At 43.8% G+C, this 25,218-nt stretch overlaps 1 protein-coding gene across 25 annotated transcripts in view; it reads left to right on the forward strand.

Moving 5' to 3' along the window:
• The window catches only part of SVIL (supervillin), a 265,091-nt gene extending 245,179 nt beyond the window's left edge, over positions 1-19,912 (forward strand). For all 25 annotated transcript variants that reach the window (XM_059711992.1, XM_059712022.1, XM_059712094.1 and 22 more), the window contains 9 exons: positions 3,659-3,810; positions 6,204-6,309; positions 7,097-7,304; positions 9,179-9,312; positions 12,267-12,422; positions 13,824-13,967; positions 15,432-15,556; positions 18,169-18,324; positions 18,424-19,912. In XM_059711992.1, the coding sequence (XP_059567975.1) occupies positions 3,659-3,810; positions 6,204-6,309; positions 7,097-7,304; positions 9,179-9,312; positions 12,267-12,422; positions 13,824-13,967; positions 15,432-15,556; positions 18,169-18,324; positions 18,424-18,510 (1,268 nt within the window). In that variant the 3' untranslated portion in view covers positions 18,511-19,912. The remainder of the gene's footprint in view (positions 1-3,658; positions 3,811-6,203; positions 6,310-7,096; positions 7,305-9,178; positions 9,313-12,266; positions 12,423-13,823; positions 13,968-15,431; positions 15,557-18,168; positions 18,325-18,423) is intronic.
• Positions 19,913-25,218: the final 5,306 nt, after the last annotated feature.

The following is a 25,218-nucleotide window of genomic DNA, read 5'->3' on the forward strand; positions in this document are numbered from 1 at the left end:
TAATAATAATAAAAGGCTAATATGCAAATTGACTGAACAGCAGAATGGCCAGTTGCTATGATGCGCACTGGCCACCAGGGGGCAGACGCTCAATGCAGGAGCTGTCCCCTGGTGGTCAGTGCACTTCCATATGGGGAATGCCACTCAGCCAGAAGCTGGCTCATGGCTGGCCAGCGCAGAGGTGGTGGCAGGAGCCTCTCCCACCTCCGTGGCAGCAATAAGAATGTCCAACTAACGGTTTAGGCCTGATCCCTTGGGGGCCTAAGCCTTTAGTCAGACATCCCCTGAGGGCTCCCTGGCTGCCAGAAGGATGTCTGTCTGCAAGCTTAGGCCTGATCCCCCGGGGAGTGGGCCTAAGTCAACAGGTGGACATCCCCCAAGGGGTCCTGGACTGCAAATGGGTGCAGGCCGGGCTGAGGGACCACCCCCCTCCAAGTGCACAAATTTTTGTGCACTGGGCCTCTAGTAAAAACAATAAGAGGGAATTTAGTGGGGAAGAAACTACTCAGCTCTGGGTGTGGGACAGGGCACTTTAAGGAATAACCTTTGAAGACATACGTAGTTCTTGTTCTTAAAATACAAGGGGAACTGTTCACTTGTTTTATAAAAGGAGACCAAGGGACTCTACAGTGTTAAATTGAGCCATTTTCTTACTTGAACTGTTGGTTATAAAAAAATAATAGCAAGTGAATGAATGAATAAAATGAGATGAAAATAAATTAACAAAATAAATGTAATATTTGAGGTCTTCATAGACTATTTACTTGGAGGCCCCTAAGAAATAATGACTTGAGCCAGGCAAATACTTTCTGTATTACTTCCGAATAGACAATGTATTCCTCTCACAGCCAGATCCAGCACTATCTTTATGAGCAAAGTTATAACTTTGAAGAAGTCCAGCTTCAAAGAATTAAGTTAGAGCGGGGAGCATTCAGATTCCAGACAGTCCCTCTGAAAGCCGAAAAGCATAGACCACTGGCATTTGCAGTCACATGTGGTCCTCCTAGAAGCACTGGCCCCTTGGTGACTGCTAGTCCAGCTCCTCATCAATCCTATCCCACAAGGACTGCACCCACAAACAGGACTGAACTCAGAGCTCAGGATGTTCTGGGGCATGCTCAGCAGAAAGCAGCAGTACAGTCATCTTGCTGAACACTGGCCACCCAGCACAGAGAGTCCAGCTCCTTGGGGCCCACAGAGGGAGCCTCGAAGCCTCGGTGGGTCAGTGTCCTGCCCTAATGACCACCTCAGGAGCTACAGGGCATGACTCTTGCCCCCGAAGGTCAGGAAACAAGCTGCTTGAGGTACCCAGTGATGTTGGGTCAGGCCACATGGAGCGTGATACAGGTCGGGTTCCTATAAGTAGCAATCAGTAAGGGGGTTCTGCTCTAGACCCTTGACCATGAGAGTTCATACCTCAGTTTTCTATTTCTCCTAAATACAACTGCTGCTAACGAACTTACTCTGGACAGTATTTTGATGACATTAACACTTTAGATTAGGCATTTGATGGCTATGATGATTGTAGTTCAGAAGTTCTTACTAATAAAGGCTCAATCTTTTCTTTGCTAAAATTAATAAATAAATGAGTTAAAAATTAAGTTGTATATAGGATTACATTTGAATATGTTGAAGAAAGTTGCAAGAAAAATTAGTGAAAAATCTGTTTTATAAAATACAATTCTATTTTAGGTTCATACACTCAAGTCCATTTTAGAATGTTAGGGTGCAAGCAGTGGTTATTGAGCATTACTGCTATATATTTACACAATGTACTCAAGTGCTAACAAATCCCAAGATAGGTAACAACTGCTGTGATCTCTTGTAAGCATATCTTTTCCCTATAATCTGGTTAACATAACTAAATTTCACTACATTGAAGGTTGATAATCAAAGGCAAACCTTTATTCCTATCTAAATCAGCATAAATTTCAATCAAGTGCCTTCCAACTTAATTGTGGACATTTATAACCTGTTCATTGATGGCTGCTATTTCACTTTCCCACTAAAAATACACAAGCTTGACCACTTCAGGTGTATAGTAGATAGCACTGAAGATAGTGCTTAGTCAAAATACTTTAAGAATTATAATAATTTATGAACTGTTATAGAGTACTTTGCTAACAGGCCAAAAAACAAAATAAATAAATATGGCTTCTGACCTCTTAACATCTTAAATAAGTTTTTGCTTATCTTCAAACCTCAGGACACCTGTGATTTAGTAAATGGGATTGGAGCTGAGAAAAATTAAGGTAATATAGAGCAGAGAGTACAGTTCCTATCATTAATTTTTAATGGGTGTTAAAACCACTGGCATCTTCCCATTGCTGAGCCCACTTACTAGGCCACTGGGCATTTAGTAAAGAGCGTGGCGTCCTGACCTTACTCAGCCTAAAAGGCTCTACCTTCTAGGTCATCGTCATTCAGGCCTCCACTCACCCACCTCTGTTGAAAGGCCTTCCTTCCACAGGCAGTCCCATTAGCATTCACCCTGGTCCTGCCTGTTTTCCTCATCGCTACCACTGTCTCAAAGTATCTTGCTCATCTATTTAGTAGAACAAAAAAAGCAAGGAAGGTGTCTATCCTGCTCATCTTTGTAACCCCAGAATCCTAAAGAGTTCCCTGGCACATAGTAGGTGCTCAGTAAATATTTGCTGAGCAAATGAATGAGGAGAGTCTAAAGTGAGGTCTATTCCTAAAGGTAGCGGCTTTGAGTTCTGAAATGCTATCCAGAACCACCACTTGGCCAATTAACTTTCCGTGACTGTTCTTCAGTGAGACCTGCCTTCTGTGGGCTGCTAATAGGTAGCGAATGCCTGCGAGGCGCCGGACAGTAAGGATAACCAGCACTTAATCCTGGCTACAGCCCCGGTGACAGATATTTAAATCCCAGATTATTTGATGAAAGTGATATGTCAGCAATTCATCGCTTCTATTTCTGACAGAACTTCAAGACATCAAAGTGTTTTTCCCCCCACTAGAATAGTGTTAACAGACTAAATTTTTTTCTTTGTGCTTAAAGCTGGCCCAGTTGTTGTTTTCAGTATCTTTTCTCTACCAGCAAATCTTTTGCCAAAGAGCAGTATAATTTGGAAATTGCACCTGCGTCTTTGGGAGCTGAAGATCCTGCTGTGGAGTCACCGCTTCCTCTGTCGCCCTGGGAGTGTCTGCCACCTTCCTCTAAGACAGCGGTTCTCAACCTGTGGGTCGCGACCCCTTTGGCGGTCAAACGACTCTTTCACAGGGGTCGCCTAAGACCATCCTGCATATCAGATATTTACATTATGATTCATAACAGTAGGAACATTACAGTGATAAAGTAGCAACGAAAATAATTTTATGGTTGGGTCACAACATGAGGAACTGTATTTAAAGGGCCAGAAGGTTGAGAACCACTGCTCTAGGATGACAGGTGTTGTCTTAGGGCATCAAGATCACTTCCCTCGGCTGAAGGGTCAGTTAGCTGGCAGAGGTGGATTTTCTCTTGTCCCGCAGTATGATTTACTGTCCCTCCAGTGATGAATGATTTCTCCTCAGCTTTGGCGCCCAAAAGCTATTTCCTGTTTTTCCTCAGAGAGCCTGAGAAGAGAGCCATGCACTTGCCCTTCTTTTGTCTTATCAGCTGCTCACCGTGCCCTCTATTGTTCTGTGTTTGCAGTGGGGAACCGACAGAAGGGAGAGCACTCCATCAGGGTGGCTGGCAAAGAGAAGTGCGTCTACTTCTTCTGGCAAGGCCGGCAGTCGACTGTGAGTGAGAAGGGCACGTCAGCTCTGATGACAGTGGAGCTGGATGAAGAAAGGGGTGCGCAGGTACGTCCTGGAGAGTGCCGCACCAGAAATGAGAGAGCTGGCCCAGCATGTGTCGCCTGGTCCCCTAAGGACCCGATTCTAATGAACAAAGACAACTCACCCAACACACTTTGAGTCCTGGTCCGGCTGCTCCAGACTTCAGGCTGCACCTCATTTTTCTCCCCCACCACTGGGCCAGGAAGGCCCACCTGTTGTAACGTGGTCTTCAACAAAATGTACCTGCAAATAGCAGATGTTTACAAAGCCTTGGTTTTCAGTAGTAGTAACTGTCCGTTATTAAGCTGGCTCTGGGCTATAATGGTGAGGAAGACCAGGACAGATATGGTTTCTTTCAAGTTTGTGGGGACAGACAGATAATAAACAAGTCAACGAAACAGCCATGTAGTTTTACATAGCAGCAAATCCACAAAATAAGGACAAAAGGCTCATAAGTGTTTTTTTAAAGTTTCCACCTAACTAATCATCAAGGAAAGGGACATAATAAAATAAAAAGATGCTATTTTCCATTTCTAAACTTGGTAGAGATTTTCTTAAAGTCTGGATCGGGGTTGGCAAGGGCTCCATGGGATGAGGACCTTGCATGCTTCTGCTGGAAGTGTAACTGGAAGCAGCCATCCTGAAAAACATTTTTGGCTCAAAGAACCTTAAATGTTCTTAAGCTTTAATCAGTTATTCCACTTACACAAATGCACCCTAAGGAGATATCAGAGATTAATGTAAAAATTAATATTTCCAACATCTGCATTCCTTAGACTAGCTCGAGTGGTTTTTGTAGAGCAGGCCAGATTGCATCACCCCTGGCTCTCCAACCCATGGCCTACATTCTCAGCAGCCTGCCGTGGTCTCCCAGCACCCTCGTGGGCAGCCCTGCACATCTCTCTCCAACCATCCCTGTTCTTGCACAAGTCGCTACTGCTCCAGTCTTCTTGCTGCTCCTCAACACCTCTTCCTACCCACCCAGGGCCTGTGCACTCTTACCCCTGGGTCTGTATCTAACTCTTAGGCCATATTATTCAGGTTTATGCTCTTAGCTCGTATGATTCAGGTTTAAATTCCAATGTGCTATTTTTCTCATAGCACTTACTACTATGTAAAACTACATGGTTGTTTTGTTGACTTATTTATTATCTGTCTTTCCCCACAAGCTTGAAAGAGACCATATCTGTCCTGGTCTTCCTCCCCATTATAGCCCAGAGCCAGCTTAACAACAAGCAGATTCTACTACTACTGAAAACCAAGGATTTGTAAGCATTCTTTTTAGGGTTTGGATTACCTGTGCCTCAGGTTCCCTCCTTCAATACCAGCAATTAAGAGCTGGCTCTCAGTACAGATATTTTTACTATCTTGGGTGAACAGTGAACAATAGCAGGAGGAGGGATAACGGAGGCATTTTCTCCAGAAACAGAGCACTACTCACTTAGCCTACTAGATTCCTGAGATCCAATCCTCTTCTGCTGTGGACTATATTTTACCCATAGTCGTTAGTGACCGTTGCATTTTCATCTATTCGTAATGAGTAATTTCAACTGCCTTTTTTTTTTTTTTTTTTTTTGTAAAGGCCATGAATGAATGCCCTCAAAATCATCTTTAGAGTTTTGAGTTTTAATCTATCTGGTTGAAGCATTTCATTTTTTAATCAATCCAACAGATGGAAAATCACTTTAGGCATATAAAACACTGCCACAAAATGGCATTTAATTATGCAAAATGGGCCCTGAGGTTGACAAATTAACTCATGGTGAGAAATGCTTCCTACCTTCAATGTTCCCCGACTGCCAGCCTCAATAAACACTTTCCTCTTTAAGGGAAAACGTCTTGCCAAAGTAAGCGTGGGTTGACTCAACCCTGACGTTATTATGGTGCAGCTAACACCTGATGGAAGAGAGTGCGTCACCAGGCCAGGGGAGGCCGTGGCTGGTGGACAAAGGCTCTGATCAGACTCTCGCAAATGTTACAAAAGAGACAGTTCTTTCCCCCAGGGTTACTAAGTTGGTGATTAGTCATCCTCATTGCTCAGCGGTGTACTTTGTTAAAAATGTGTTTAAATCAATCGTGTTACATCCATACCACAAAATACCATTTATATATCAAAATTCATGTTTTAAAAAATATTCAATAACAGACAAGCTTTAAGTGAAAAAAATCAGGGTAGAAAGCAACATGAAACAACAATCATATTTTTGTTTGGAAAAAATACATACCTGAAAAATACTTTGAAAGTAAAGTTATACACTAGATTTTTAATAGTGGTTATCTTTAGATAATAGTATTGTAATGGGCTTTTGTTCCTGTTTCTTGTATTTTTTTTCACATTTTCTGCAATAGGGTGTATAATTTTTATGGCTTTGGAAAACCAGTGCAGGTTACTTATGTTAATGTGCTTAACTTGGAAGGTCCAGGTCCTCCAGGGAAAGGAGCCCCCCTGTTTCCTGCAGTGTTTCCAAGGGGGGATGGTGGTGCACTCCGGAAGACGGGAAGAGGAGGAAGAAAATGCGCAAAGTGAGTCACTTTTACTGTTCGAATTAGATTTTTTTTCCTCTCCTGGAAAGTGTTTTTATAGGCGTGGGGGTTTAGACTAAGTCTCTCTTCATGTGGCCGTGGCTTTCCCACCAAAAGCCACCTGATGTCTGCCTCGTAAAGCAGCTTTATGGGGGATCTCATCCTCCCACCCCCATGTATGCTGGAGGCTACAAGATTACCTTAAACGAAACCCTCACAGTGACTCTTTAAAAAAAAGGAAAAAATCAGTGGATTGTCTATTATAAATTATGAAATTTTTATTGTCCAGCACCCCCCAAAAAAATACCCACAGAAAATCCCTTAGCTTTAGAGGATTTTTATATATGCCTATTCTGTGACTTACCTAGGCATTTATAAATTTTGTAAAAATGGTATCTCTGCATCGTAAACTTTTGACAACCTATTCCTAACTCCAAAAGGAATTGTGTTCTGGATTGGCAGTGAGATGGCCCATGGCCTCAGCCTCGGTGGTAGGCAAACTGCGGCTCGTGAGCCACATGCGGCTCTTTGGCCCCTTGAGTGTGGCTCTTCCACAAAATACCATGTGCGGGTGCGCATGTACAGTGCGATTGAAACTTCGTGGTCCATGCGCAGAAGTCGGTATTTTGTGGAAGAACCACACTCAAGGGGCCAAAGAGCCGCATGTGGCTCACGAGCTGCAGTTTGCTGACCACTGCGTTGCTGTTGACTGCTGAGGATGGCCCTGAGGGCCCAGTCTTCCTGTGCAGCATACCTCCTAACCCTGTGCCGCTGGTGCCCCCTACAGGTGAGTGGAGGCTGTACTGTGTGCGAGGAGAAGTGCCCATGGAAGGAAATTTGCTGGAAGTGGCCTGTCACTGTAGTAGCTTGAGGTCCAGGACGTCCATGGTTGTTCTCAACGTAACTAAAGCCCTCATTTACCTGTGGCATGGATGCAAAGCCCAAGCCCACACGAAGGAGGTCGGAAGGACTGCAGCAAATAAAATCAAAGAACAGTGAGTGTTGCGGGTGTGAGGGCCTCTTTTGGAAGGGGTTACCTATGGGACTCACAGCCTAAGGCCAGAGGGTTCCCTGGATTCCTAGTGGACATCCCAGTGTGTTTACAGTGACTTCACTAAAGGTGGTTATGACCATTGTCAGGGTCTAACATTCCAGGTGGATCTGATGCATCTCGGCCAAAAACTTCAACCTGAGGGCTTCTCCCACTTTTTGAGGTTTTATCTGCCTCAATAAAAGGCAGAGTGAGGGGTGATGAAAAAGACCTCAACAAGCACTTTCATTTCTTTATAGGTGTGACTCAGCTGTTGAATTATAAGCCTAAAGTCCTATGTTACTTAAACAGTGCAAATTTCAAATATCTTTTAGAAGTTCAGGGTTTTAATTATGTCAGAACAGTGGAATGTTAAAAAGCACTTAGCTAATGAAGAGTTTGGTGTAAGATGTTCCTCTTTAGAGAAAGACTGTATTTCTGCATTCTGGAAGGCAGCCTCCGAACAGTGAGTTATTGGATCCCTGAGGCAGTTCTCAGACACAGCCCACCAGGTGGAGGCTTTTATTCCTCTCCCAGGCAGGTACCGGCATGGACTACTTATGCAGGGAAAACACACTGGGCCACAGCATTAAGTGAGGACCTCAGGAGGGGCTGTACCAGCCTGTCACCTGTCTAGAGGCAGGCTGCTGCTGGGGCTCTGCGCTTCCTAGCAGCTCATGCAGCACGGACATTGCAACCTGACAGAGAAATCCAGTGTCCCCCAGTCCTTCAGGAGATGCCCAGCGTTTCCTCGGTGAGAACTGGAAGGACCTTGTAACATCTATACCAGCGGTTCTCAACCTGTGGGTCGCCAACCTGTGGGTCACGACCCCTTTGGGGATCGAATGACCCTTTCACAGGGGTCGCCTAAGACCATCGGAAAACACATATATAATTACATATTGTTTTGTGATTAATCACTATGCTTTAATTATGTTCAATTTGTAACAATGAAAAGACATCCTGCATATCAGATATTTACATTACGATTCATAACAGTAGCAAAATTACAGTTATGAAGTAGCAACAAAAATAATTTTATGGTTGGGGGTCACCACAACATGAGGAACTGTATTAAAGGGTCGCTGCATTAGGAAGGTTGAGAACCACTGATCTATACAGTAAAAATGAGGAATTTCCCAAGGTCAAAACATACCACTGAAGTGCAGTTTGGTAAAATCCATTCTCTGGGCATCAAAACTTGTGGGCCTGCTTTCCCTGTGACTGCTCTAAAACCCACCAGTACACGGAGAGGGAGGAGAGGAGAAGGAGGGCAAGTGAACCTTCAACAGGCAGATGGCTGTGAAGCAAGATGTTTCATCTCAAAACACCATCCTGAAGGCCAGCCAGTGGGGAGGGATGATAAATGACATTCTGTTAGGTATCTGAAGGCATTCATGGCCCATCAGATTCTTTACTTGGACCTCTGAAAAAACAACAACAAAAGAACGAAGAACTCATTCCCTCATTCATTCAACAGTTCTTGAGCACCTACTTGGGGCCAAGCAGAAGTTTAGGGACTAGGGACTTGCCAGTGAGTAAATCCAAGTTCTGTCCCCATGAAGCTTATGTTCCCACAGGAGAAGACCAGGAATAGGAAATATGTATATTACATATAGAAATGTATATTCTATACATTACAAATTATATGTAATTGTACATTCCTCTCTAAGGACCACACCAATCCCTACCCCACAGAGCATGTTCTTATTTATTTGTAAGAATTGATTTCGTTAGAAAGTAGAAGAGGAATGGTGAACTCACCGATAGACTTAATCTTGAATAATTTTGTGCTGTCAGTACTTCCAAAGCTTAACGAAAATGGCTGTCTTCACACAGATGCCCCCTGGAAGCAGGACTGCACAGCAGCAGCAAAGTGACAATACACGAGTGTGAGGAGGGCTCCGAGCCGCTGGGGCTCTGGGACGCGCTGGGGAGGAGAGACAGGAAAGCCTACGACTGCATGCTGCAAGGTGATGCCGCATTCCGTCGCCTCTGGCCACTCATTTATGCAATACACATTTATTGAGCTACGTACAGCGCATACGGAATTAAACCTGGGCTAGGTCCTCACGGGCCTCCAGCCCAACAAGGCTAAATAATATGTACAACTAATTATAATGCCAAATAAAAGTTCTGTGTCATGAAAGAGGTACAGGTGAAGCAGGTTGAGAATAAAAACTTAACAACATTACTTCTACCAGGAAAAATCACACCCGGCTCCACAAAGACACTGCATTTACATGGATCTGGAGGTAGGTGAGACTTGAGAGGAAGAGGAGAGGAAAGTTCCAGGAAACCAGATGAGCAGTGACCGTGTGAACCTATGGAGCAAGATGCTTTCAGTGTGGCCCGCTTCCATGGTGCAGGGGAGGGGTGGAGTTTAACTTAGAGAATATGTCAGTTTTAAATGCAAAAATACAAAATATGTAAAGATCAACTTAAATGCAGATTAACATAAGAAGAAAAACTAACAATTATTAGGCAGTTAGGATGATACAGGCACTGTAAGCACCTGATAGACAGGTTAAATTAACACATTTAATTCTTACTACTCAACAAACACTCTCCCATTTTTACTGATGAGGAAACTGAAGGACAGAGAAGTTAATCAACTTTCCCAAGACTGGGCAAAAATGGACTGTACACATAATCCCTCTATTATACTACCTCTCAATTTTTATAAATTTTTATGTAGTTTTTTACATAATGAATATTGATGGAGAATGTTTGAAAATACAAAGAAGTAAATAAAAAAGAAAATAAGACACTTATAATCCCATCTCAAAGATAACCAGAATTCACATTTCTCTATTATATGTACATATATTTCTTTTAATAAAATTTGCTCTGGCCGGTGTGGCTCAGTTAGTTGGAGCATCGTCCCTTACACCAAAAAGTTGTGATTTCGATTCCCAGTCAGGACACATACCCATCCCTGGTCAGGGCACGTAGCCAAGGCAAAAAATGACATTTCTTCTCTCTCTCGTTGATCTCTCTCTCTCTCTCTCTCTCTCTCTCTCTCTCTCTCTCTCAAATCAATAAAAACATTTCCTCAGGTGAGGATAAAAAAAAGAAAAAGAAAAAGAAAATTTAGATAGCAGCCCTAGCTGGTTTGCTCAGTGGATAGAGCATCAGCCCACAAACTGAAGGGTCCCGGTTTCGATTCTGGTCAAGGGCATGTACCTCGGTTATAGGCTTGATCCCTGGTCATAGTTGGGGCACATGCTGGAGGCAGCCAAATGATGTTTCTCTCTGCCTGTCCCCCTACTTTCCACTCTCTCTGAAAATCAATGCAAAAATATCCTCAGGTGAGGATTAGCAAAAAAATAAATAAATTTGGATAGCATTATACATATTGTTTGTAAGCTGGTTTCTCTTTTTAGTTTATTGTGAACAGTTTCCCAAATTGTTAATATTTAGACTTTAATGTCTGCAGGGCATACCATGAATGTTCTCACATATATGACATTTTCTACTTAACCTGGCTCTTAGAGTTGGAAAGCTGAGTTTGGTTTCCAATTTTTCTCTATTATATAAATTCTAGAGGCCCAGTGCACAAAATCTGTGCATGGGGAGGGGGGTGTCCCTCAGCCTGGCCTGCACCTTCTCTAATCTGATAATCTGGGACTGCTGGCTCCTAACCGCTCACCTGCCTACCTGCCTGATCACCCCTAACCACTCTGCCTGCCTGCCTGCCTGATCGCCCCTGACCCCTCTGCCTGCCTGCTGCCTGATGCCCCTAACTGCTCCCCTGCCAGCTTGATCGCCCCTAACGACTCTCCCCTGCCAGCCTGATTGCCCTTAACTGCTCTCCACTGCCTGCCTACCTGCCTGATCGCCCCTGACCCCTCTGCCTGCCTGCCTGCCTGATGCCCCTAACTGCTCCCCTGCCAGCTTGATCGCCCCTAACGACTCTCCCCTGCCAGCCTGATTGCCCTTAACTGCTCTCCACTGCCTGCCTACCTGCCTGATCGCCCCTGACCCCTCTGCCTGCCTGCCTGCCTGATGCCCCTAACTGCTCCCCTGCTAGCTTGATCGCCCCTAACGACTCTCCCCTGCCAGCCTGATTGCCCTTAACTGCTCTCCACTGCCTGCCTACCTGCCTGATCGCCCGTGATTGCCTTTGCCTCGGCCCCCACCGCTGTGGCTTTGTCTGGAAGGACGTCCGGAAGACGTCCTGTCTATCCAGTCTAATTAGCATATTGCCCTTTTATTAGTATAGATAGAGTTGTAAATAATTTTTAAAATAATGATCTGCATTCATTCCTAGTTAAGGTAAAGTCCTAGATATGAAATTGCTGTGTTCAGCTATATCCATATCACCAAGTGTACCCACAGAACACTTGCGCCAAGGTTCATTCACCAGCAGTGTGCAAAAGTGTATTTCCCAGCACAGTCACGGACGCAGTACATGGCCTTTCCCACCTTTGCCAACATTGATGGGGGAAATGTTGTCTAAACACTGTTTTCACTTATTATTGTAAATTAGGAGTACTGTTAAACAATTTCTAAATGAATTATTCAGCCATTTGTATTTCTACTTTGATGAATGTTTTATTTGTGCTTTTTTTGCACATTTTCACTGAGATATTTATCTTTTCACTAAATTCCTTGGTATACTAAGGATATTAAATTTCCTTATTTTCCATTTTTACTTACCTTTTCATTTTCTTTGTTGGTTTGGGGGTATTTTTGCAATGCAACATTTTTTTTTTATGTTGTCAATGCATAAATCTTTTCTCCTTTGATTACTCCTTTTGCAATTATAATTAAAACAGCCTCTCCACCTCCAAGTGCAGATTAATCCTACCTATTTTTATACTAATTCCTTTATTATTTTGTGTTTTACGTGAATTCTCCAATCCCTCTGAAATTTACTTTGGTACATATTTTGTCTTTAGCTTTGTTCTCTTTTCTTTCCAAGATCCTGGAAATTTTAACTTCACACCCCGCCTGTTCATCCTCAGCAGTTCTTCTGGGGATTTCTTGGCCACGGAGTTCATGTATCCTGCCCGAGCCCCCTCTGTGGTCAATTCCATGCCCTTCCTGCAGGAAGATCTGTATAGTGCACCGCAGCCAGGTACGGCCCCCAGAGGGCAGGGGTCATGGGAGCAGCAGAAGACACACCTTCCAAAAAGCCTTTCCATTCCCCCTTTTCACTTATTAGGCAGTGTTTATTTGCCAAGTACTCTGATAGAAGATTTTTTTTTTATATCATCTCATTTAATCTTCACACCTACCCCAAAAGAAAAGTGGTATCCACCACATGTATAAGAAACTCGGTTACTTAACTCGCCCAAACACATCTGTTGGAAAAGGTTGAGTACAGCAGTATTGGGCCCCGTGTCCACATCTCTCCCTTTTATCCCTGAAGCCCCCAGCAGACTTCTGCCTACATCCCTTTGGCTAGAGCTCTGTCACATAGCCACCCCAGATGCAAGGGAGCTTGGGAAAGCAAGTGGCCAAGGGACAGGAAATTGGGAGTATTTGTTGAATTAGGCAAAGAACAGTATCCGCCGTACCAAGGCTGCACAGCAGAGCCATAGCTCTCGCCCAAGCCGAGGTTTGTTTCTACTCGACGACCACCTCAAGGCAGGACCTCTGTGCTCTCATTCTGGTTGGGACAGTCACAGTCACCGCAGACGGGGCTGTGTTTATAGACCTCTCTGCCCTCCCTGCAGTCCAGCCCAAGGTCGGCCGCCCCTGCCTCATGGCTTCTCCCCTCTCCCATAACAAGAGCCTGGAACCACTGGCAGCCCAGGTCACCATGTTAAAGCTTGATGGGTATACACGTCATACTGTGGGATATAGTAGCAAGGATCTTTTAAAAAGGGAGGCTGCTCCCCACCCCCTTCATCCTCTGGCTCAGGATGGGTTACTAATCTCCACTTGGCTTTTCAGGTATATGGTTTTTACAGAATCCTGAAACATATGCTTGGACTCAGAGCTAACTTACCTAGCAAGTGAGGACCCTATGCCATGTGGAGTAAGAGCAGGCTGATGGTTTGATGAAGAGAAAAAGTGAGGAACACCATTTTTAGCGCTCATTCCTCTCTAAAAGAACCATGAATGTACATCACCTGTGAAGCAGTCATACACAGGCTGAACTCAGGCCCAGGGCAAGCTTGAAATACTCTCCAGGTGTTCATGTTCTCAAGAGATAAATGGTACTAACACCCCTTGAGTGGCATGTGCATTACCCCTCCCACTCTTAGCAGCCTGTGGACTCCCAGAGGCCCACTGGTAGGGTCTGCAGTTGAGGACCCAAGGGAGAAGGAACTGGAGGAGAGAGGAGGAGAGGGAAGGAAAGCGCCTGCACCATCAGTGCCACCTCTGCCTAGAGGCCCTTTCCCCTCCCCCTGGATGCACAGCCGAGGGGATTCTCCCCCTGACAGGCAGCCTGGAGGGAAGCACCTGCTAGGCTGGGGAAGAAGGGCCTGGAAGGAGCTTCTGAGAGTCTGGTCTGTCCTCGCCCTCACAGCGCTTTTTCTTGTGGACAATCACCATGAGGTGTACCTCTGGCAAGGCTGGTGGCCCATTGAGAACAAGATCACCGGTTCCGCCCGCATTCGCTGGGCCTCAGATCGAAAGAGCGCCATGGAGACCGTGCTCCAGTACTGCAGAGGTGAGGCGTCTGCGGGAAGGGGGCTGGGGCCGGGCCAGCCAGGTACCCCTGGGGGATGGTGACCAGCATCTTCAGAAGCTAGTGCCCAGCTGGTTCTCTGCAGACTTGGTCAGCGTCCCAGACCAGGCCTTCCCTTTCTGCATGTGCCAGGCAGCCTTGATGAAGCCTGGCAGACAGTGATAAAACCAGTTTTCTTTGCCTTTAACTTTTGAGGCTTATTAATTTTCAGATTCGTGTATTCTCAACTGCCAGCACGAATAAGATTTCGTTTTTCTTTTTTATATTATAAGCCATTTAACTTGTTGCCCTGGAGGTTAGAGGCTGTACAGTTGACCCTTGAACAACAAGATTTGAGCTGTGAAGTCCAGTTATACCCAGATTTTTTTCAATAATTATACAGTTGGCCCTCCAAATCCATAGTTTTCATATCCATGAATTTAACTAACTGCAGATCAAAAAGTATTTTCGATCCACAGTTGGAAATCCTAGGATGCCAACTACATGCATTGTTCTACACCATTTTATTTAAAATAGGGGCCTGAAGCATCCATGGATTATGGGACCTGTGGGGCATCCTGGAACCAATACCCTGTGGATATTAAGGGGCAACTAAGTTTTGGGGGAGTCAAAAGTTCATGTGGATTTTTTTTATCCACATGGGGTGTTTGTACCCCCAGCCCCCTGTGTTGATCAGGGTCACCTACATTGTGGAACGCTCTGGACTGGTTAAAACCCTTCTGCACTCAGTCATGACGCTCTCCACACAGGGCATCGCACTGTCGTGGAGTAGAAAGCTCCCCCACAGGCTGGAAAGCCAATGGCAACCTTGTTACCATTCATTATTATTTATAGCGTAATAGCTAAAAAGAAAGGTCTATAGTCAATTCATGGTTTTTTATTATACTGTCCATGTAAAATTTATGGACTTTTATATAAACTGAAGGCGTCAATAATTTCTTACCTGAATTTTAAAGGTTTTATTGTTTAGTGTCACTAAGTATTCAATGGATTCTGTTCTTGAAGAGCTCTTTAGTAACAAATAACTTAATAAACTTCCCACCAAATGTTTTAGCTAAAGTGGCATATAAATTGCTGTCATTAGCTGTTTAATTCTCATTGACCTTGATGCTGCATTAGGACTACACTGAGTGCAGGAAGAAGAGAGTCCCATCCAGAAGCACGGAGAGAGGCTTTCTCCCGTCCAAGGACCCAGACACATTCTGTCATGCTCAAACAGTATAGAGTCAGATGGAGTACATGCAATTTTATGCAAAGTTGTATGCATAAAACAAACATTATGTAAACATCTTCCAAGTGTTGTTATGAAATACTCATAACTTCGACTTTAAGCATTAAGTCAACAGATCCAAACAGATAAGAAAAGGTTTCAAGGGAAGTCAGAGAAAGACAAGGTCTCTGTGCCCACTCGGGGTCAACTGACACTGGCACTCTGTATAACCACAGGAAAAAATATCAAGAAGCCGCCGCCCAAGTCCTACCTGATCCACGCAGGTCTGGAGCCCCTGACCTTCACTAATATGTTTCCCAGTTGGGAGCACAGAGAGGACATTGCTGAGATCACAGAAATGGTGAGCACACCCCTGCCCTGGGAGGGTGGGTCCCTGCCTGGTGGACTGTGGTGAGCACACCCCTGCCCTGGGAGGGTGGGTCCCTGCCTGGTGGACTGTGGTGAGCACACCCCTGCCCTGGGAGGGTGGGTCCCTGCCTGGTGGACTGTGGGTGGACTTTCCCGTGGGGAGAAGCATCCCATTGCATTTTCAAAGTGAGAACATGTCTTTCCATTTACGACATGTTAACAAGTCTGTGTAGAATTAGCTTAGGAAGAAGAAAAGCCTAAGGATAAATCAATTAAAGTATTTTGGTAATTTTCTACACATAGTACTCAAATTAAAAAACTGAAAAGCAAAGGTGAATTTAATTACTTTAAAAATATCCACAAATAAAAGCTGGCATCTCTTCACTCTGTTAGCTAAAAATATGTTGCTTCTAAAGGGCCACATGAGGCACACAAAGCTCGTGTTTCAGACATTGACCTTGTATTAAAAGAGATACAGAATAATTCTGAGATGCATTAACATATGCAGATAACTAAGTGAATGAATGTATTGTGGGTCACTCCTGATAAGGTACTGCTCACTATCTCATTAATATTCTTTTATGAGACCACCTGGCATTAGCACCTGAAGCATTTATCAGAATCTCTATTGCCAAAACATATTGTGAACCAGAATGTTATGATTTCCATCTGCACAGAAAAAAGGAAGCTTCCTGCAACTATATTGAATTTCTTAATTTCTGAGGTTTTTAACAGTGTTCCAATAGTGTTTTGGGTTGGTGGGTAATAGGCTGGTAGGTCTATTTTGGTTTTCTTTCTGTGTAGGAGAACTGTTTTTCCGGGAAGGGCGGGGATGGCATGAATGCATTTTATAGGAGGTCTGAATAAATTTAAACAAGAAAAGTTCATTGCTGCTTAACAACGGAGGAAGCCTTTCATAGTGCAGGCATCACTGCCAATACTACCCTGTCTGTGGCCAAATGGACTTCATTAAACAAGGAGGGCTCAGGCAGCCTGCTGTCCGACATAGTCAGTGAGAAGGCTCTGTTCAAGATAACTATGCGATCCACCAAGTTTCAACGCTCTAGACCAGGGGTGGGCAAACTTTTTGATTCGAGGGCCACAATGGGTTCTTAAACTGGACCGGAGGGCCGGAACAAAAGCATGGATGGAGTGTTTGTGTGAATTAATATAAATTCAAAGTAAACATCATTACATAAAAGGGTACGGTCTTTTTTCCGCAGGCAGTAGTTTGCCCACGGCTGCTCTAGGGAATAGGAGCACTGTCGCTGCAGTCTAAGTTCAAGGCCATAAATCATGGCCATTCTTTGTATTCACGCTCCGTCACTGGTGCTGGTGGGGAACTGTGCAATGCCTTGTGCAGGCTGCAGGCTTTTGGCCAGTGAGCAGTTGGCTTCCCACGTCAGCAAGTTGTAATAATAATGAACATTCACTGAGAGCTTGGTCTGTGCAGGAACTGCTCCAAGCACTTTACATTGATTTCTCCTTTAATTACCACAACAGTCTATTGCAGCCGTGGGCAAACTACGGCCCATGGCCGGATCCAGCCCATTTGAAATGAATAAAACTAAAAAAAAAAAAAGACCGTACCCTTTTATGTAATGATGTTTACTTTGAATTTATATTAGTTCACACAAACACTCCATCCATGCTTTTGTTCCAGCCCTCCGGTCCAGTTTAAGAACCCCTTGTGGCCCTCTAGTCAAAAAGTTTGCCCACCCCTGGTCTATTGAGATTAATCATATTATTATCCCCATTTTTCCGATGAAGGAGCTGAGGCACAGAAACAGGAAGCAGCTTGCCCCTGGTCTTAGCCTCAGGCTGTCTCTGAAACCAGCCTCTTGACCACTAGTCTATACCAGATACTGCTGCACTGCTGGCCAGTGGTTTTTAAAAAAAAAAAAAATCCTGCCCTAGCTGGTTTGGCTCAGTGGATAGAGCATCGGCCTGTGGACTGAAGGGCCCAGGTTCTATTTCGGTCAAGGGCACATGCTGAGTTGTGGGCTCAATCCCTGGTAGGGGGCCTGCAGGAGGCAGCCAATCAGTGATTCTCGCTCATCATTGATGTTTCTCTCTCTCTCCTTCCCTGACCCTTCTTCTCTGAAATCAATAAAAATATTTTTAAAATAAATATATTATTTTTTAAAAAATCCTGATTCAACCGCAGCATATTCTAGATGCATTTTCTTCCCTTCTTTTTTTATTGTGGATTAAGAAACAGAGCCTGGGGGTTGCGGTGGCGGGGTGAGGGGGGGGGAGTGCGATTCCTTTCAAGGCTAGTTATTTTTAAATATTGTTCAGTAAGCATCATTTTTTTGATGCTTCTGGTGTTTAGACTTCAAATTTAATAATCTTATGTGATAATTCACTCAAATAAAATTCCCTAAGCTTTTCTCTGAGGCAGCTCTGAGACAGGATTTGTTGGACCTTTGGTAGAACTAGGGGGCTTTGAACAATTTCTTTCCACTTTAGAGCCCTGTTTCTCCCCAAGGGAGGGTGTCCAGACTCTCACACAGATCGGACAGGCTTGTGTGTCTGCAGGCACGTGATAGAGCATGTTGAGATATGGGACACAGAGTTTCTCTTCCCCCTCCTCTTCTCTAGGATACGGAAGTTTCCAATCAGATCACTCTTGTGGAGGACGTGTTAGCCAAGCTCTGTAAAACCATTTATCCCCTGGCTGATCTCCTGGCCAGGCCACTGCCTGAGGGGGTTGACCCTCTAAAGCTGGAGATTTATCTCACTGATGAGGACTTTGAGGTAAGTGTTCCTTCAGGTAGGCCAGCGGGTAAACCACATGCTGGGCTGGTACGGGAGGCCTCTTCCTCAGCACATGGGCATTTCTCTCAATTCTTCCAGTTTGCACTAGACATGACAAGAGAGGAATTCAGTGCACTGCCCGCCTGGAAGCAGGTGAACCTGAAGAAAGCCAAAGGTCTGTTCTGAGTGGAGAGATGCTGGTGGAACCTGTTGTCACTTTCAATACCATTGGACCAGGAAAATGGATATTTTTTTGGACAGGCATTTTAAAAAAATATTTTTTAATCAGAGATTTCAAAACCTGAAGTTATTAGCTCTACCACTAGTCCTGTAGTTGTGTATTTTGTAAATGTTTAAGAGAACGCTTCGGAACTCTCTCCACGATTCAGCAGGTAATGTTAATAAAATCTGCGGTGCAGCTCAGCGGCGCGCCTCAGCAGAGCACAGCACTGCCCCCTGTTCCAGCTCAGTGTTGCCGGTGTGTTTTAAGCAGTTCTCTTTATAAAGTGTTATTTTGATAGTTTATGGATTCTAAAATATATATATTTATATAAACACCATATAAATCAAATATGTATTTAACAAAGCAGTATGCATTCATTCACTGTTAAGATTTTTTGGGAGGTGTCAAAGTAGATGGAGTTGCTTCTGCCGATACGTATCTTCACCTACGTATCTTCACCGTGTTCAGAAACGTCTTCTTCAGCATTACATTAGGTCTTACTTCTTCTGAGTGCTGCTTCCGGTGCTAAAACAGAAAATGTGCAAGTTCACCTTTCTACCTTAATATCTCCTCAACATGTATAGTGCCTTGTTTTTATGTACAGTTTATATACATACAAGTTTGCTCTGCATTTTTTGATGATGGTTTGGAACATTACCTACAATTTTACTCTAAAATAGTAGAAATAAAAAAAAAACACCTTAATTTCTAATGCCTGTTGTTAACATTAAACATGTCATTTTGCAATCTAGGTCTCCAAAATAAAAGCTTCAGAATAAACACAGCAATTAACTGATTGGTTCACACTGAATTCTAAGCATGTTCCTTTCTGAAAAATATGTTTTTTGCAAAAGTTAACCTAGTACCAATAGTCCACCATTAAACAGTATTTGCTCTTTTAATTGCGGTTAGAGCAAGATTTTATACAAGGTCATAAGACTAAATAGACAGATATTCCACTCATAAAATTACTTATAAGTACTACGTTAATGGCATATTTTTATAAATCATCCTTTAACAGAAGCTCTTTACCTACAACTATATCTACATCTCAAATTCACGATCTCTGTGCCTTTTCAAATATTGAATATATAAGGCATTTAGAAAACTTAAAAATGAGCCAGAAAACTCTTCACAGGCTCATATGTTGTTAAAATCCTAGGTCCATAGTGTGAACAAATTCTATAGACCTACTGTAAGCTGCTCCTGCTCCTGCTTTGGTTCAAGTTTAACATATTGGATAGCATTTGCCTTAAACATGCTCACTTACCTGTGTGCCCCCACCGTGGGACCGTAACCCCTCCTGGTCCCACAACCTTAAGACTATGTGATACTGAGCAATCACTGATGTATTCTACCTACATTTCCTTTAAAAAAATAAAATAAAGGAATTAATATCAGCTTCCCTGACCACATCACAGGACTGATGCTTGGTGAGGATCAAGTGGAAGCTCCTTATATATTGTCAAATCCTAAGTACCTGCTGGTATTATTATTATTATTGTTACTGTAGCTGGCATAGGGAAGATGAAAATTAAGGAATGGAGTCACACACTTAGAAATTATAGATTAAACCAAAATGAGTGGGCTCTTCCAAAGAAATAAATGTAGGAGAGAAAGGAGCTCAAGAGTAAAGGCCCCATGGGTAGTAAGCAATGGGAAACAGAGAAGGACTCAAAGAGCCAGTAGGATGACCAGTGGAATGTGGAAAAGAGAGGCAGGGCCCCAGCCTCTGGTGTCTCAGTTGATTGGAGAATTGTCCCATTTACCAAAAACATTGCAGGCTCAATTTCTGGTCAGGGCACATACCTAGGCTGTGGGTTTGATCCCCAATCAGAGCACATGTGAGAGGCAACCAGCCAATAGATATTTCTCTCTCTCTCTCTCTCTCTCTCTCTCTCTCTCTCTCTCTCTCTCTCTCTCTCTCTCTCCAATAAGCATATCATCTTCAAGTGAGGACTAAAAAAAAGAGAAGGAGGCAGGGTTGCCTATGTCAGTTCAAGAGGTCACCTGGATCCGTATATGCATGGAAAGGGACTCAGGTTGCTTTAGACTCTTATAAGAGCTTCCATTAGAGAGCTTGCCATCGATATAGATAAGTGTCATCAGCAATATGCATTACCACCAAGTGCTTTCAAATCGTGTATGTCGACTTGTATTAAACATTGTCCCCCAGTGTTGTTTGTCAGCCTGCTTCCTGCCTCTTCTCTAGAAATAGGGCTCCCCATCTTGCATTGCCAGTTCACCTCCTGCCTCTGCCTCTGTGTTGTCCCCATGTCTCTTTCCTGCTTACAGAAGTAGATCCTCTCTTAGGTGGTTTTTCTGGTCCCTTTCCATTCATAGCTGTGACTTGACCTTTGCATACTGAGAAAGGACCCCGGCTGAAAACTACAATTGCTAAATCTGAACAGCCGGGCCCAGGACGCCACACCAGTGCTTCGGGCCGCCCTCCAGAGCCTCTCAGAAAGCAAACCTCCCTGGTGAGCTTTTATTAAACACAGCAGAGTCAGGCCATTGGTGGTTCCATGACTTGAAGCTTTTGAGCTAAAGGGCTTTACAGAGGGGCACTGATGTTTGGGTTGGGATTGATAGCAGAGCTGCAGTGGGACAGATGGGACATCATGTGTTCCAAGGCTTGGAAGGAACCATGTGAATGTGAGCAGTTTCCAGAGTAGTGGAACTGGGGTACCTACTTATTCCTGGTGAGCAGTGCCCAGGCCAGGGAAAGCCTGCTCAGGAGACCACTTCTTTCTCTCCTTATTTTAGAACTTCATCCCCACTCATAGAGCTCCCATTTTGGTAAAAGATGCATTTCAGAAAATCCATTTGGTCCTTTACTTTTGTTGTTTTTCTTTATTTCTGATTATAAAAGTAACACTGTGTCTACATAGACTTGTGTATGAATGTTCACAGCACCTTATTCATAGTAGCCCAAACCTGTAAGCAACCACGTATCCATCAACGGACAAATGGATAAACAAAATGTGGTACACTGTACAACAAATTACCCAACAGTTAACAGGGTGGGGAACCTTTTTTCTGCCAAGGGCCACTTGGATATTTATAACATCATTTGCAGTTCCTACAAAATTATCAACTTAAAAATTAGCCTGCTAACCCTGGCTGGTTTGTTCAGTGATTAAAGCAGACTGAAGGGTCCTGGGCTCCATTAAAGCAGACTGAAGGATCCCGGGTTCCCAGGGCAAGTATCTCGGTGGTAGGCTTAATCCCCGCCCTGGTCCAGGCACGTGCAAGAGGCAACCAATAGATGTATCTCTCTCACATCAATGTTTCTCTCTCTGTCTCTCCCCTTCCCTTCCACTCTCTCTAAATAAAAAAATAAAAAAAAAAGATGGAAAAAATATCCTCGGGTGAGGATTAACCAAAAACAACAAAAATGTAGCCAGCTAAATTTGGTCAAACATTTAATTAACTCACTCACCCCTAATGCCTTGGCAAGGCCAGGCCAAATGATTTCACAGGCCTCATACAGCGTTCGAGCCAGGCATTTCCCACCCCTGAGTTAAAGGGGCAAACTACTGATACTGCAACATGGATAAGCCTCAGAAAGTGAGAGAAGCCAGACACAGAAGGCCACATATTCTCTTCAGTTTACAGTCCTCCCCCTTTATCTGTGGTTTGACTTTCTGCAGTTCCAGCCATCCATGATCAACTGTTGCCCAAAAGTATTAAATGGAAAATTCTTGAAATAAACATAAGTTTTAAACTGTGCACAGTTCTGTGTGGTGTGATGGTATCTTGTGCCGTCCGTCCTGCGCAGTCCCACCCTGGACATGGGGCACGGGTCATCCCTTTGTCCAGTGTTTCCATGCTGTAGATGCTCCCCAACCCTTAGTCAGTTAGTACCCATCTGGGTGGACAGACTGGTTATCAGAAGAGAGAGACCACATTCACATAACTTATTACAGCATGTTGTTATAGTGTTCTATTATTAATTATTGTTGTTAATCTCTTACTGTGCCTAATTCATAAATTAAACTTTATCATAAGTATGTATAGGAAAAAACAGGATACGTAGGCCTCAGTGCTATCTGCAGTCTAAGGCATCCACGTGGGGGGCGGGGGGTGTCTTAGAATGCATTTCTGATAGATAAGGGGAAGTTTCCAGAAAAGGCTAATTTATTCAGACAGCAGGTCAGGGTGACTGGAGGTGGAGGCGGGAAGGAAGGTTGATTTCAGGAAACTTTTAGGGGAGATGGAAATTGTCCTAAAACTGGATTGTGGTGATGGTTGCACAACTATGTAAAAGTACTAAAACTTACTGAATTGTGCAGAGGCATATTTTATGGCATGTTTATTATACCTCAAGAAAGCTGTTTTAAAAAATAGTAACACTGATCTATGTGAAAAATGCAAACATTAGCATTATAAGGATAAATAAATTAAGAATTGAAAATCATAGATATTGCTTCTCTTAAAGAAATAATTATCCATGAAACTTGTTAAGACAGTAAGGCCGCCGAAACCGGTTTGGCTCAGTGGATAGAGCGTCAGCCTGCGGACTGAAAGGTCCCAGGTTTGATTCTGGTCAAGGGCATGTACCTGGGTTATGGGCACATCCCCAGTAGGAGATGTGCAGGAGGCGACTGATCGATGTTTCTCTCCCATCGATGTTTCTAACTCTCTATCTCTCTCTCCCTTCCTCTCTGTAAAAAATCAATAAAATATATTAAAAAAAAAAAAAAAAGTAAGGCTGAGCCCTGGCTGGTGTGGTCAGTGGTTAGAACATTGACCTGTCCACTGAAGGGTTGTGGGTTCAATTCCCAGTCAAGGGCACACACCTGGGCTGCAAGTTTGATCCCCAGCCCTGGTGGGAGCACATTCGAGAGGCAACCAATCGATGTGTCTCTCCCACATTGATATTTCTCTCTCTCTCTCTCTCTCTCTCTCTCTCTCTCTCTCTCTCTCTTTCTCCCTCCCTCTCTCCCTCCCTCTTTTCTACTCTCTCTAAAAATCAATGGAAAAAATACCCTCAGGTGAGGATTAACAATAACAAAGAGTAAGGCTGACTTTATTAAGGGCTATTGCTATAGGTATAGGGACCACTGCAATGAGGGTTTGCTCTAGGGGAAAGAAATTGGGTTCAATTAGGAATAGACAACGGAAAGTGGGAGTTTATAGCCAAGGAGCAGAGGGAGTGGTGGTCAGTGGATGGAAAATTAGTAAGAGGAAACATCAGGACGAGGGTGAGGAGGGATCTGACAGGCAGATCTTGGGGCTCAGACATCAGCTGGGCACCGGTGCAGGTTGTGGACCCTGACCAGATAGAAGGGTGATCAGGTGTCAAGGGTGGGGGAGCTGGCCTAACGTACTTGACAAGATTCGCGCTAAAAATGGGCTCCTGAAGGACATGCCCAAGCACAGGGCCTAGTCGGGCTCAGAGAAGTCTGACTAAAGTTTGATCAAGGAGAGTGTCTCTGTCATCACTTCCCAAGACAAGGACTTCAATAACTGGATTAATGTTCTAGATTTTTCTTTACATCGACTAATGTCGAGATGCGTGCTCATATATTTTTGAAGAGAAAAATTGATTTGTTTACAGCATCTTAATTTTCCTGTTAGTAGGGCTCAGACACCAGTCCTTGGGTGTTTATCTGTGTGTGAGGTTCTGAGGTCACGTGGGACAGTGTGGAGGCTAAATCACCAACCTCCCCCTCACCCCCAGGGCTGGTCCACATTTCACACAGGGTGGGCAGCATCTCTCCTGGGCCCAGAAAGAGGGTTGGAGATATGTTTTTACAGGCCTTTCTTTATATCAGGTCCAGAGTTAAGGGCCATAATTCTCAAAGCAGGCCTCCATACATAGCCTTTCTGGACAGCAGGATAGTGGGTAGGGGTCAAGGGAACAATAACAAGTCAGAGAGCAAGGTAATGATTCAAATGCAAATAATGTAAAGTTGACTATATTGGTGTGTCATTTGATCCAAAGAAACTTTCCTATTTTACTTTGAAAGAATAAAAGCATTGCATTGCATACATTTGTTCTTTCTGCACCAGAGAAAAGATGTTAGGGCTGCTTTAGACGACCTACAATAGATGTTCTCCAGGAGTTAGATCAGAAAGATGGATTTGTAAGGGGGAAACACCAGAGATTTTGTGTGCCTATAATCAGGACCCTGGATATGCTGTGAGTGTTGAACTTGTGTGGAAATAGCCCACAGGTTTCACCATTTGAATATACAGGGCATAATGTTGATCCTTGCAGGTACATAAGGAAGAAAGATGAACAGACCAGCATGCCTCATTTCTAATAATGAGCTGGTCCTCTATTGAGCTTTTATATCGTGCTGCTAACACTGAAAAGAAAGTCCCAGGAGTAGAAATGGATGCAAGCTCAATACTGGCAGGAGGTGTCCCAAATCCCGCGGTCTAACATTCCTCATCAGAGTAGTGAGAAGGGTCTTTGACACCTATGCAGTGGAGCTCAGGAAGTCTCTGAAGGGAAATATTGGAACTGATGTGTCTGAACTGGAGGCCTGCATAAATTGCCTGTTATTAAATCTCATTGAATTAAGTTCAACTTTACCATCTGAACACCATTTTAGCATCCATCCCGAAATGGTTGTAACAGGACGTGTTAGCTCCATAAAGTAAAGAAATATTGAACAACTAAACAAGGAGCCCTAAGCCTATGTGAAAGCAAATAAAAT

This window comes from Myotis daubentonii, chromosome 1 (assembly GCF_963259705.1).
Source record: "Myotis daubentonii chromosome 1, mMyoDau2.1, whole genome shotgun sequence".
NCBI lineage: Eukaryota > Metazoa > Chordata > Mammalia > Chiroptera > Vespertilionidae > Myotis > Myotis daubentonii.